Source organism: Chiloscyllium punctatum, chromosome 44, assembly GCF_047496795.1.
Source record: "Chiloscyllium punctatum isolate Juve2018m chromosome 44, sChiPun1.3, whole genome shotgun sequence".
NCBI lineage: Eukaryota > Metazoa > Chordata > Chondrichthyes > Orectolobiformes > Hemiscylliidae > Chiloscyllium > Chiloscyllium punctatum.
In genome coordinates this window covers 46,851,943-46,866,572 of record NC_092782.1, presented here as the reverse complement: position 1 = coordinate 46,866,572, position 14,630 = coordinate 46,851,943, and the positions used below count along the sequence as shown (strand labels likewise).

Genomic DNA, 14,630 nt, shown 5'->3' with positions numbered 1-14,630 from the left:
TGTAATGTCACTGATTGAATCTTACGTTCTTTGCAGACAAGAATGCATGCCTTTACTTGCCCAATATCTGTGTGAACATAATGACATCCAGAAGTCCCACATTGTTCTCATTCCTGGTCACAGTCTCCTACTAAAAACTGAGCGTGTGTCAAGAGCAGCTTATGACTCAGCTGTTACTCTTACCCCATCTTCAATTGCTTCCCCTCCCCTGTGATTGAATCTTTTTGTCCATGATGCTGTCCGCTTCTTTTCCAAGCTTCATCAGTTAGGTGTTATTATCTCTGAGTGTGTTGCAAGAAAATAATCAGTCATATGGATGTGGATGGCCTGAGCTATCCGTGACTTTCCAGTTGTAAGAATCAGAAAGTCATGGGAAACTTCAGGCCACTGGATTCCTCAGTGAGAAGAGAAATTTGAGAGGTTAAAGAAAACCAGAGGGTTACATTCTTCTGTTCAAGATGTGCGATTATACAAAAAGAAACCTGAATTACTTCTTTAAATGTTTGAACTCTAACTAATTCTGTTGGTTCCAATAGTATCCAAAATAGTACAAATCTAGCAAATAACTAGTGATCCCCAGCAATGACAATGGACAAACAGGTCATCCATGAAGTCAGAAATCAGCAAAGGCTCAGGGTAGGCATTTTATTGTAGATAGTGGACTAGTATTCTGGAGGCTCCAACTAACACCATGAGGACATGGAATCTGGTAGAATTTAAATTCACTGAATAAATCTGGAAGTAAAAGTGCTAATAATGGTGACTATCAATTATTGTAAAAGTCCATCTGGTTCAGCAATGTTTTCAAGGAGTTAGGTATAGTTCAAGGAGTTAGGTATAGCAGGGTGGAGGCTCCCTGCCTTATTCCTGATGAAGGGCTTTTGCCCTAAACGTCAATTTTCCTGCTCCTCGATACTGCCTGACCTGCTGTGCTTTTCCAGCACCACTCTAATCTACTACATTGGATGATTAGCCATGGACATATTGAATTTGCATTTGATATAGCATGTTACATTACCTTAGAATATCCCAAAATAATTCACAACTAATTAAATATGTTTGAAGTCAGCACTATAATATAAGACAGTGGAAGCAGAAGGTGAAGATAGCAAAGATAAGATCAGGAGACAACTGCTGGATGACCTAGTTTCTAGTCCACAGGCATAGACAGGGAAAAGAAGAGAGAGAATTTGAAGGAAAATTATATTGCATTTGTTCCGAGCATACTAAACTCATTGGCCACTCAGAGCAGAGACAACAAGCAACTGTAAACATATAATTTATGACTGATTGATATGATACTTTTCAATCATATCCATTACTGTTTTAATAATGCACTGGTGATAACATAGCTGTAACACACCTGTAACTGTTTGGGATTGTAGTCACAACTGAGTTATAAAAAAAACACACAATAATTAATACAGCAATTCACATTGATAAATAAGTTTATTTTTCATCTTTCTAGTTACCAATTTTTTTGTGTTAAATGGCAGTCGTGGTTGGGCTAACAGGCAAACATTCAGCTATATTCCCTCATCCCTGGTATTGGAGGGCCACAGTTCAATATGTTATGAGGCAAAAAAAGGTAATGAATCTTAAAGCATAAGCTACAGGTACTAAGCCATGAGAATAATCTGATATTGAGGTACAGATAGCACATAGGACCAGAATAAGGACTTTATCTTTTATTTGCATTTTCATTGGAGCCAGAATGTTACATTACATTTGCAACCATGACTAGATTTAGAGACACACAGATGTACTATTGCAATCTTTGGGCTGCAAAGATCATACTCAGTAAGCAACAGCTGATAGGCTGTATGAGTAATCAGCTTCATGAACCCTTGCCACTGTGCTGGATGCAATCCTTATCCTGTTCGTTGATTTCTCTGACTCAGCAGAAGCACAATGCTCTTCAATTGCCTAATGTCTGCCCACAGCACAAACAAACAATGTGCAAAGGTGCTGGAGAAGCAGTGACTGCGATTGCTGTTCAAATACCATCCCTCCCAGATTGAAGCATCATCTTTAAGTCCACGGTAATTCATATCTGCTGAGGGTTGGGATTTAGCTCATACTCACTATTGGTGGGCTAAGTAAGGGATGGTCTAAAATGGGAGGGTGAAGGATAAAGGAGGTTCGCACAAAATACAATGGAATTAAAGGAGTGTAATTCACAAATAATGAATCAAAATCCTTGAATATAGAAGGAATTTAACTTGTTTAATCAACTTGAATCAATGGCCATGGCCAAAGTCTTTATTCTGGGCTGGTTTATCTAACCTACATTGTACTCTGCGCTGTCAACATATTTTAGTTCTGGGCCAACTCTTTCGAAGATAATCATCTCTTTTCAAACAAGGTATCATTCAGGGGGCTGACTTACTTTTGGACCCAGTGAGGCATTGGGTACTATGTCTGATCAAGTGAGATGTTCAATCCCAAACCCAAGTGAAGAACATATTCTCTGGTAAGTATTTTATCCAAACTAACCAATCAAGCATTAGCCATCGGATGGTGATAAGCAACCATGTGAGTACTCCTCAACTCCGTACTCCCTGTAAAGCACTGCATTCATAGGGAGCTGTGATTGAAAAATGGTGGCTGTTTTAGGAGATTGAGACTGTAGATTTACCCTCAGAATTTTACCCAGTGATGACATTGAATTTATTAGCCTTCCAGTTTTTTGAAGGTTAAAAAAATAACCTGTTAACTAAAGGTAAGGAATACTTCTGTCAATAACAATACATCATTAAGCCAGGAGTAAAATGCTGGACTTTCCATATTCAAGAATCCAGTCTTTGTGACATCAGAGCATTAGACTTCCACTGGCAATTCTTGAAGCAGTTTATTTCTACTCATCTTCTCATGCTTCCAATGATCTTTGGCCAGGTTGCCACAGAAAATAGTCAAAAAAGCACCAACTTGTCAACTGTTCTGTTTGTGTTGTGGATTAAAGGGAGATTCAGAGTCAGACCATTCTTGAAAATAAAACAAACTGGTTGAGGTGTACAATCCAGTGCATTTTTGGCACAGTATACAATGTCTTGTTGCATTATGATTCAATCCGACAGAGTTATCGAGTCAATTGCAACACAGGAGAAGGCCATTGACTTCATGCTGGCCTCTTGCACAGTAATCCAATAAGGCCCATTCCCACTTCATCCTTTTTGCTTGCAAGTTTACTTCTCTCAAGTGCCAATCCAATTTCCTTTGGCAATCTTCATCATCTCCACTTTCACCATGTTCATAGGCAGTAAGTTTCAGGTCCTTTCTTCTTGCTACTTTATAAGGTTTTTATTTGACCCTCTATTTCTTGACTGAAACCATATATCTGTGTCTCATATTCCTTGTACCATCAACTAATGGGAACTGTGTGTCTTTGTTTACCATATCTAAACCTGCCAAATTTGTACACACCACTACCAGATGTCCTATCAACCTCCTATGCTGCAAGGAGAAAAACTGCAGCTTCTCCTTCCCTTGTAGCTAATATCCCTCTACCCTGGAACCATTCTGGTAAATCTCTGCTGTATCCACTGAATGACCTTCACTAAAACGTATTGGCCAGAAGTGACCTAACCAAAGCTTCATTAATGTTCAATGTAACTTTTCTGTATTTGTGCTCAGTACCTCTATTTATGAAGCTTATGATCCCATATGCTTTCTTAACTACTCAGTACTCTTCTAGGACCAGATGCAATCTCAAAACCCTCATTGGGTATTGTGTTCAATAACTCATTGTATCAATTAGACTTGATACTTGGTTGAATTAGATGCAGGAACAAATCTGACTCAATATTTGATTTGATTAAGTGCATTCAATCAGGCATATGGCTGTTATTCTATAAATCTGCATTACAGATGAGGGGCCTCAATCACCAGCACCATTGATCAGAAATGTGACCACACATTCCCTTCGTTATGATTAGATTCCCTACAATGTGGAAACAGGCCCTTCGGCCCAACAAGTCAACACCGACCCTCTGAAGAGTAGCCACCCAGACCCATTCCCTCTGACTAATGCACCCAACACGATGGGCAATTTAATTCGTGGCCAATTTACCTGACCTACACATCTTTGGGCTGTGGGAGGAAACCCATGCAGACATGGGGAGAATGTGTAACTCCACACAAATAGTTATCTGAGGCTGGAATCAAACCTGGGTCCCTGACGCAGCGAGGCAGCAGTGCTTACCACTGAGCCACTGTGCTGCCCCAAGTTTCTGATATTTCTTATCAGAAACCATAGGCATCTTATATTGAAGTTCCCCTTCTTAAGAACATTAGAATTGGACCTAGAGTAGACCATACTTCCCTTTAAATCAGCCATGATCATATTGAATGGCGGTGCAGGCTCGAAGGGCTGAATGGCCTACTCCTGCATCTATTGTCTATTGTCTATTGTCTATTGTCTTAAATGTTTATTCAAGACTGTGTCTTGTAATTCCAAATCCTCCAGCCAGAGGAAAACAACTTCCAAGTAACTACCCTGTAAAGCCATAGCCTTGGCAGCACCAGTAAGAATACCCTACGTAGAGTTAATACTGACCTAAATGGACTCTGTGTTACCTCACATACATAAAAACAGAATTTGCTGGAAAAGCTCAGCAAGACTGGCAGCATCTGTGAAGAGAAATCAGAATTAACATTTCACGTCAAATGACCCTTCCTTAGAACCTCTCTCCAAAGATACTGAACTTTTCTAGCAATTTCTGCTTTTATTTCTGATTAACAACATCCCCTGTGAAGTTATTTATTTTAGGTGTTTACCTCACTTGCTTAGGTAAGTGCCTTTTTTACGTTCTTATTCTCCTTGTTTCAAAACTTAGCCCAGGCTCATGATCCCAGAATTAATTTTGGAGATCACTGGTGAAGAGCTCAATCTCCAGCCCCATTTGTTTCTCCTTTAAATCAGGGATCTGCTGAAGGGCTCAGGATTCTGGCATTATGAATATAAACCACAATATTTATTATTGTAACAAGTGCTGGTGTTGTGACCACATATTCTGGTCTGTTTGTTCTGTCTGGAAATCTCCTGGGTATAGTTTTACAAATTGGACATTCATGTTTGACTTCAAGCAATGATCGTGAGCAAGACATTCAATAAAGGGAAATGGTTCTTCACAGGGGAGCCCAGTCCATCTCTCGCCTGAGATCCACTCACAAACACAAGCTCAGTTTAAGGCTCACTGATTTGTACTGTTCCCAATTGAGGGCAATTTGTTTAGCCTCACCTGACAGCAGCTAACTGGAACCAAAATCATTCCTGTATATCTCAGAAGGAGAACAGATCAATGTATGCAGAACTGTGCCAGCAGGGATTGAATTTAAGGGGTTAAATAACCCACAAAGAAGATCCACAAGAATTGTTCTTGCCACTTCTCCAGGGTTTCCATCTTCTATTGAAATTATGGTACACACTTGGGCAAAGAACCACAGATACAGTGAATATTTAATGTCTTATTTCAGCTCAAAGTTAAAGATTACTTCCTATGTTAAAAACTCAAAAACAGAAAAATTTATGTGAGTTTTACTTCAAAAATGAAGTACGCATTTGGCTTATCTGCAAGATTGCAGATTCTCAGCGTACCAGTAAGCACTTGACCCAGCCTTGTCAATAACACTGCACCATAGATACACATTTATAGAAGTTCCTTTCTTTTAATCAATCTCTTGTGATCCACCACTGGAGCTGGAAGAGATTCTGCTTTAGAGATAGGGACACTACCACCATGTCACAAGAGTGTCTCCATGCAGAAGTTCTAGGAGGACAGAATTAGTCTCGCATGTTGGAGCAAAACAGGTGTTAACAAATTATCAGCATGTTTTATGCTTTCCCAATTTTCCTTTCCAATTAAGTTAGTTGGGCATAAACATGATTCCAATTCACTGCCTCACATTTTATGTCACTACCCAAGACCAGTTTCAGCCTGTATACATCCTGAGTCCAGCAATCTTTGGCCTCTTGAATACAAGCATTGCACTTTGTTGCACTTTTGACAGTATACTTCCCCAGTAAGCATTTCCAAATATTAAATAAGATGCAGTGTAGAAATAGTTCCGTTATGGATAACAGCATTGTTTTTTTTTCATAATTCTATTGTGTCACTGCTAATACTCAGCTGGTCAATTTGCCTGCAAATCTTCATGAACTCCACTTGCGTTGCTGAATCTGGGGTATCATTTCTATCCATGGTCTCTGGAGAAGACAAAGCCATTAACTGGTGAATACTATGAAGGCTTGTTGGAGAGGAGTCCCTGTAAGATTTTTGTTCCGAGCCAGTAGTTGAGAAGCCCAACTTCTCGGGTCTGGAGCAAAGCATCAACGATGATCCATCTTGTGAGGTTCTGCAGATGGAGCTGTTGGAGCTATCCTCCCACCTTTCTGGAGTCAAGGCTTGTGTCATGTTGAGCTTCTTGAAGGTGTTGGTGATACCTCTGGCAATCTCTGTTCTTTCCACACCAACACAAGACGATGTCCGATACAGGCCTCTATCTGCTGAATTCTCCTTGAAGACGTCATTGGTGCTTGTTGGCATTGACCTGTTGCCACAAAGGGACATATTACTGGAACTGTGTAGTCTTGACCAATGGAATAGACTTTCAGGAATGAGGGCCTCACTGAAAAGGGCTTCATCTATACTACGTCTTAGATTAATAGGTGAAGGGGGTCTTAGATCAACAGTGGAATCACTGTCCATCTGAACACTGATGAAGGAAGATGTCCTGGAGGATCCACCATGTTTTAAATAGAAGTCCAGATTTTTAATTTCACTGGTCTCACTGCTGTGATAGATCAAGTTAATCTCCTCACCGCTGCTCAATTGGATGTCAGGCATGGTGTAGAGGGGAACACATTCTGATTCATTTTGGACAATTGCATCACAATTCAATGTCTTCTCCTGGTGGGAAGTTGACCATTGATTGGTGTTTGAAAGGATAGGGGCTTTCATAGATACATGAGTTGGAGAAAAGCAGAACATTTTGTTCCAGTGGTTACGGTCTGATGTTTTAGGTATACAAAACAATGGATAGATACCAATAAGGGACATGGTGAGGCACATGCCCACTTCACACAAGCTGGTACCAAAATGGAAAATCCACCAAGGCCATGGCTGGAAAACATGATCTCCAGCTAATCCTAGACGGTACAGAATAACATATAACTGTAACGCAGCACAGCTCAAGCTGAACACTGCAGTCCACACGGCCAACTTGGCTACTCTTCCCCAATGCTCTGTTTCTCTGAAGGGTCCAGTGTTCAAAGTCTCAAGGCATGGTGTTGAGGTTTTCATGCTGTAGACCTGCATACCAACCATACGTGCATGACAGTAAAATGTGAAATACAAAATAGACAAAATGGTTACCAAAACCACAAAGATCCCATGTGACACAAAGAGGAGGAAGGGAGCTTGATTTAGCAGAGTAATGACCAAGATTGTGCCTATGGTGAGTGTGAAGTGGAGAAAGATAATTGTGGTTAGGAAGCATGAACGCTGGAATCGTGATGTCACTGCTTGTGGCCCAGACCTCAATGACAGGATGAGGATTACAACTCCAAAAGCAGAAGTAAGGCAAGGGAAGACCAAATCATACAGAAGTAAGGCAACAATTGTAGGTAATTTGTGCTGATAACAGTAGGCATCATAAAGGAAAATAAAAGTTCTTATTGAGCCTGTCAGGAAAAGCAATCCATTGAGAATCATGAAATAACCAAGACCTGATGGAGATCTGAAGGGAAGACAGAGGATACCAATTGCAGAGATGACTGTTACCAAGCCAAAGAGTGACCCCAATCCATAAACATGGAGGTCCCATGCCAATCCCCATTCAGCCAATGCGGTGTTCCAGTCTGTGTGGAGGATCACAAACAATGGAGGGACAAGTAGGAAATGAGGATTGAAAGATGTGTTTTGTACTCCTCCTTCACTGTCAGGGTAAATGGTGTTCCAGAACTTATCTGAACTGCAGTTTTCATCCTTGTTACCACTGGATACAGGGATGGGGCCTATACCAGAAGAATTTTCATCTCCAAGGATCAAATCTAGGCAAAAGAGGGAAAAGTTATAATGTAGAAACACAGTTGTAACTCAATATTATACCCATTAGCAATTTAATTAAAAAGCACAATCATGGAATTTACTTTAAGAGTGGCATGGCGGCTCAGTAATTAGCACTGCTGCCTCACAGTGCCAGGGACTAAAATTCAATTCTGGCTTGGGTGACTGTCTGTTTGGACTTTGCACATTCTCCCTGTGTATGCTTTGGTTTCCGGCGGGTGCTCTGGTTTCGTCCCACAGATGTGCAGATTAGGTGGATTGGCCATGCTAAATTGCCCATAGTGTGCAGGGATGTATGGATTAGGTGGATTAGCCATGGTAAACTGCAGGGTTAGGGGACAGGGTGAGGAAATTGGATCTCGGTGGGTGTTCACTTTCTGCACTATAGGGATTCTATATTTCCATTCTAAATTATAGGGATGAGATAATTCTTGGTAAAGAATTTTCAATGTGCAAAACATCTCTGTCTCTGAATAGGTCAGATTGCCTGTTTTAATCACTACATAGAAATCAAATCCTATATTAACATTTGAATGTATTAAATATCCTTGACACAAAAAATTGTTTATGTGGATAGTTAAACTCAGACTAATCACATGTTTTGCTCTTATACATTAATGTTACTGTTTTTTAAAACTACATTGGTTTGAAATTGTCAGGTTGAGCACTTCAGGTCCAACTCTGATCTTAGAGTTGGATAAAAGGTCAGCACAGCATCGAGGGCCGAAGGGCCTGTATTGTGCTGTACTGTTTTATGTGATTCTAACTCCAGGTATGTGAATTAAAATCTTGTAGGTTCTCATCCTCGGTATTTCTCCAAAATCAGAAGTCACACAACACCAGATTATAGACCAATAGGTTTATTTGCAATCACAAGTTTTCATACTGCTGCTTCATCATCAGGTGAAGTGAGGGGTGCTCACAGGCACAGAATTTATAGGCAGAGAGATCAGTCAAGATAATTCCAGGTAATTAAGAGTGTCAAAAGGTAGTACAAATGGTGTGAGTGCAGTGTTGATGGGCTGAATAATAATTCTTTGCAGGTGATCAAAAGTGTCAGATGGTGTGAGTAAAGTGTCAACAGCTGAATAAAGTTAAAAATCACACCACCAGGTTATAGTCCAACAGGTTGATTTGGAAGTACAAGCTTTTGGAGACCTGCTCCTTCATCAGGTAGCCAATGGGGCAGGATCATAGGATGCAGAATTTATAGTGTCATACGACTGATGCGATGTATTGAACAAAGCTAGATTGCTGTGAAGTCTTTAATCACTTAGGGTGGGGATGCAGGTTTCAATTGATTAATATGTTAATCCCAGAACTTCATTCAGGTCACAGTCCCGAGATAACTTAATGTTTTACAAAAAAAAGGTGACATCTCAGCCCAGACAATGCATTAAAGGTGTGAATTAGATTCTGTTTGTATCCCAAACTTGAGTCAGACTGTCTCTATTTCCAAAGTAGAAATTTATAAATTGTCACATGGACTGACTCCCTGCAGATTGTGTGTGTATCTGCAAATGCAAATTCACCCCATAGGCTTAGATGTGTTTGTGAGAAAGGAAGGGAGAGAGAGAGAGAGAAAGTGTGTGTGGGAGAGAGGGCGAGAGTATTGTGGGAATGTGTGTGCGTGCATGCTAGATAGAGTGTGTGTACAAGTGTGACAGAGTATATGCCCGTGTGCGTGACTGTGGGTATGTATATGTGTCTGAGAGAGTGTGTGTATGAAGGAGGGTCTGTATGAATGTGATCATGTGTGTCTGCACTTATGTGTGAGTGTATAGTGTAGTAGGGTCACCTGTAGTGTGACATGAGGACGGCCTCAACTGGGATCTTAGGTTCAGGTCACACTACAGGTGACCCCACTACACTTTACACTTACATACAAGCATAAATGCACACACTCTTACACACGATCACACTCACACAGGCCCTCTCTCAGACACACAAACACACACCCACACTTATGTGCACACTCTCCAAAGACATATACTTTGTCACACTCGCACACACACTCTATCAAGCACGCACACACACGTACTCTTAATTTATAAAAAACACACTTGCTGAAGTGTAAAGTCAACAGGTCCCTGCCCAATGTCAAGTCTGTTTTAACACCCAGTTTTCTCTGTTCATTTGAAGCTGTTATGACCACAACACTCCAATGATTTTATCCATACTTGTTAATCATTTCAGCATCAATATGCTACATGCCTCCCCACAGATTGGGTTTCAGTCAGCTGCAAACACAAAGTAGTGGGTGTTCATTCAGTCATCTGACATTGATCAACCTAGCCTCAGGCCTCAGATCTGATTGAGATTATTGCTAGTTACAGAAAGAACCTTTCATTATTACTCATAGGAATTGGCAATGAATTCATTTATTCCAATGACAGTCGTCATAATACCTGTTGGACCATAACCTGGAGTTGTTTGATTTTTAACTGAGTCCACCTCAGTCCAGCACCGCACCTCCACTTCATAATACTCAGTCAACCAGTACTGCTATCACTAATTTTAATGAGATGGCAGGTAACAGGTTTCATCTTGGAATGGAAAAACTAATCAGAATGAGTGAGAGAGTGTCCAAGTGCCAGTGTAAGAAATACGCAGAGAGGAAAAAACTAAAGAAAAAGGAGCACAAATATTTAGAGAGCAGACAACAGGCAGACACATGCACATACACACACAGGAAGTAGGAAAGGGAGTTACTAATAAATGCAAAGGCATATAAAGCAAGCACACATACAGAGTGTCAGAGCAACAATTACAGATACACATGAAGGGATAGGAAAATTAGGAAAACAGGAAGATGGTGAAGGAGTCACTGAAAGAGCAAAGCTAAAAGCACAAAAAGACAGAGAGAATGGAATATTATTCATGTACAGTGACACTGTTATACAATCCCAGGTATTAAATACAAGTTAATACTGGGAAAATCCTAAGTGTTCATTTTTTTAGTTAAGAAGTGAATAGGCTGGGGCTGTTTTCCCTGGAACATTGGAGGCTGAGGGGTGGCCTTATAGAGGTTTATAAAATCATGAGGGGCATGGATAGGGTAAATTGGCAAGGTCTTTTCTCTGCGGTGGGAGAGTCCAGAACTAGACGGCATAGGTTTAGGGTGAGAGATGACAGATTTAAAAAGGACCTAAGAGGCAACATTTTCACACAGAGGGTGGTGAATTAATGGAATGAGCTGCCAGAGGAAGTGGTGGAGGCTGGTACAGTTATAACATTTAAAAGATATGGGTATGTGAATAGGAAGGGTTTAGAAGAATATGGGCCAAGTGCTTGCAAATGGGATGAGATTAGGTCAGGATATCTGGTCAGCATGGACGAGTTGGACCGAAGGGTCTATTTCCATGCTGGACATCTCTATGACTCTAACTAACAAAATGAAAATCCCCAGATATTCCCAAACATTCCAAGGATAGGCACAACATGTGTTAGGTACAGAATTAAGCTCCAACTATGCTATCCCAGAATGAAATTCACACAACACCAGGGTATTGTACAACAGGTTCATTTGAAAGTACAAGCTTTCGGAGCCCTGCTCCTTCATTAGGTAGCTAGTAGGGCAGGATCATAGGACACTGAATTTATAGTAAAAGATCAAAGTGCCATACAACTAATGCAATGTATTGAACAAACCTAGATTGCTGTGAAGTCTTTAATCATATAGAACGAAGATGCAGGTTTTGATTGATTAATATGTAAATCGCAGAACTTCTTTCAAGTCAGAGTCCTGAGATAATTTAAGGTTTTATAAAAACAAGTTTATATCTCAGCTCAGACAATGCATTAAAGGTGTGAGGTTAGAGTCTGTCTGTTTCTCAACCTTGAATCAGACAAAGTAGGAATTTATAAAATGTCACATGGACTGACTGCCTACAGATTGTGCGCTTTTTGAACAAAATAGAATGTATCAGCAATTACAAATTTACAATATTTCACTCCATAGACTTATGTGTGTGTGTGCATGTGAGGGAGTGAGGGAGGTGGGGGGAAGAGAGAGAGAGAGAGAGAGAGAGAGTGTGAGTGTGTGTGTGTGTGTGTGTGCGCGCACGCGTGCACTTGTTAGAGTGTGCACATGAGTGTGATGGAGTATATGCCTGTGAGGGTGTGTGCGTGAGTGTTTGTGTGTCTGAGAGACAGTGTGTATATGAGAGAGGGTCTGCATTGTTGTGTATCCCAAAATCCGCCTTGGAGGCTGGCAAGATCTGAGGCCGAATGTCCTTGACTGCTGAAGTGTTCCCCGACAGGGTGGGGACACCCTTGTCTGGCAATTGTTGCACAGTGTCCATCCATGGCTTTTGTTTGGTCTTGCCAATGTGCCATGTCTCGGGGCATCTTTGCCTGCAGCACGTGAGATAGACAATGTTGGCTGAATCACATGAGTACATGCCGTGCGGGTGGTGGGTGGTGTCCCCACATGTAATTGGGGGAGTTGAAGTGTTGAGCCACGGGGTGGTTGGGTTGGTTGGTGCGGGTGTCCCAGAGGTATTCTCTGAAACGTTCCGCAAGTAGGCTGCCTGTCTCCCCAATACAGAGGAGGCCACATTGGGTGCAGCGGATGCAGTAAGTGATGTGTGTGGAGGTGCAGGTGAATTTGTGGCAGATATGGAAGGATCCCTTGGGGCCTTGGAGGGAAGTAAGGGGGGAGGTGTGGGCGCATGTTTTGCATTTCTTGCGGTTGCAGGGGAAGGTGCCGGGAGTGGAGGTTGGTTTGGTGGGGGGTGTGGACCTGACAAGGGAGTCACGGAGGGAGTGGTCTTTTCAGAACGCTGATAGGGGAGGGGAGGGAAATATATCCCTGATGGTGAGGTCCATTTGGAGGTGGCGGAAATGACGACTGATGATATGATGTATATGGAGGTTGGTGGAGTGGTAGGTGAGTACCAGTGGGGTTCTGTCCTGGTAGCGATTGGAGGGGAGGGGCTCAAGGGCGGAGGAATGGGAAGTGGAGGAGATGCGGTGGGGAGCATCGGCAATCACGTCTGGGGGGGAATTGCAGTCTTTGAAGAAGGAGGCCATCTGGGTTGTTCGGTATTGGAACTGGTCCTCCTGGGAGCAGATGCGGCAGAGATGAAGGAATTGGGAATATGGGATGGCATTTTTATAGGGGACAGGATGGGAGGAGGTATCGTCTAGGTAGCTGTGGGAGTCGGTCGGTTTATAGTAAATGTCCGTGTTGATTCGGTCACCTGAGATAGAAATGGAGAGGTCTAGGAAGGGGAGGGAGGCGTCTGAGATGGTCCAGGTAAATTTGAGGTTGGGGTGGAAGGTGTTGGTAAAGTGGATGAACTGTTCAACCTCCTTGTGGGAGCACGAGGCAGCACCGATACAGTCATCGATGTAGCGGAGGAAAAGGTGGGGGGTGGTGCCAGTGTAGCTGCGGAAGATGGACTGTTCCACATATCCTACAAAGAGGCAGGCATAGCTGGGGCCCATGCGGGTGCCCATGGCTACTCCTTTGGTTTGGAGGAAATGGGAGGATTGGAAAGAAAAGTTGTTCAGAGTGAGGACCAGTTCGGTCAGTCGAAGGAGGGTGTCAGTGGAAGGGTACTGGTTGGTTAGGCAGGAAAGGAAGAAGCGGAGGGCTTTGAGTCCTTTGTGATGGGGGATGGAGGTGTACAGGGACTGGCTGTCCATGGTGAAGATAAGGCATCGGGGACCGGGGAAGTGAAAATCATGGAGGAGGTGGAGGGCGTGGGTGGTGTCCCGAACGTAGGTGGGGAGTTCCACCACCTCCAAATGGACCCTACCATCAGGGATATATTTCCCTCTCCTCCCCTATCAGCGTTCCGAAAAGACCACTCCCTCCGTGACTCCCTTGTCAGGTCCACACCCCCCACCAACCCAACCTCCACTCCTGGCACCTTCCCCTGCAACCGCAAGAAATGCAAAACTTGCGCCCACACCTCCCCCCTTACTTCCCCCCAAGGCCCCAAGCGATACTTCCATATCCACCACAAATTCACCTGCACCTCCACATACATCATCTATTGCATCCGCTGCACCCGATGTGGCCTCCTCTATATTGGGGAGACAAGCCGCCTACTTGCGGAAAGTTTCAGAGAACATTTCAGGGACACCCGGACCAACCAACCCAACCACCCCGTGGCTCAACACTTCAACTCCCCCTCCCACTCCATGAAGGACATGCAGGTCCTTGAACTCCTCCACCGCCAGACCATAGCAACACGACGGCTGGAGGAAGAGCGCTTCATCTTCCGCCTAGGAACCCTCCAACCACAAGGGATGAACTCAGATTTCTCCAGTTTCCTCATTTCCCCTCGCCCCACCTTGTCTCAGTCAAATCCCTCGAACTCAGCACCACCTTCCTAACCTGCAATCTTCTTCCTGACCTCTCCGCCCCCACCCCCCATCTGGCCTATCACCCTCACCTTAACCTCCTTCCACCTATCGCATTTCCAACGCCCCTCCCCCAAGTCCCTCCTCCCTACCTTTTATCCTAGCCTGCTTGGCACACTCTCCTCATTCCTGAAGAAGGGCTCATGCCCGAAACATCGATTCTCCTGCTCTCTGGATGCTGCCTGACCT

At 43.0% G+C, this 14,630-nt stretch overlaps 1 protein-coding gene across 2 annotated transcripts in view; it reads right to left on the bottom strand.

Annotated features, from left to right (window-relative positions):
• Positions 1-1,430: 1,430 nt before the first annotated feature.
• Positions 1,431-14,630, bottom strand: part of LOC140466947 (proline-rich transmembrane protein 4-like) — a 39,581-nt gene continuing 26,381 nt past the window's right edge. For both annotated transcript variants that reach the window (XM_072562816.1, XM_072562817.1), the window contains one exon: positions 1,431-8,050. In XM_072562816.1, coding sequence (XP_072418917.1) covers positions 6,096-8,050 — 1,955 coding nt within the window. In that variant the 3' untranslated portion in view covers positions 1,431-6,095. The remainder of the gene's footprint in view (positions 8,051-14,630) is intronic.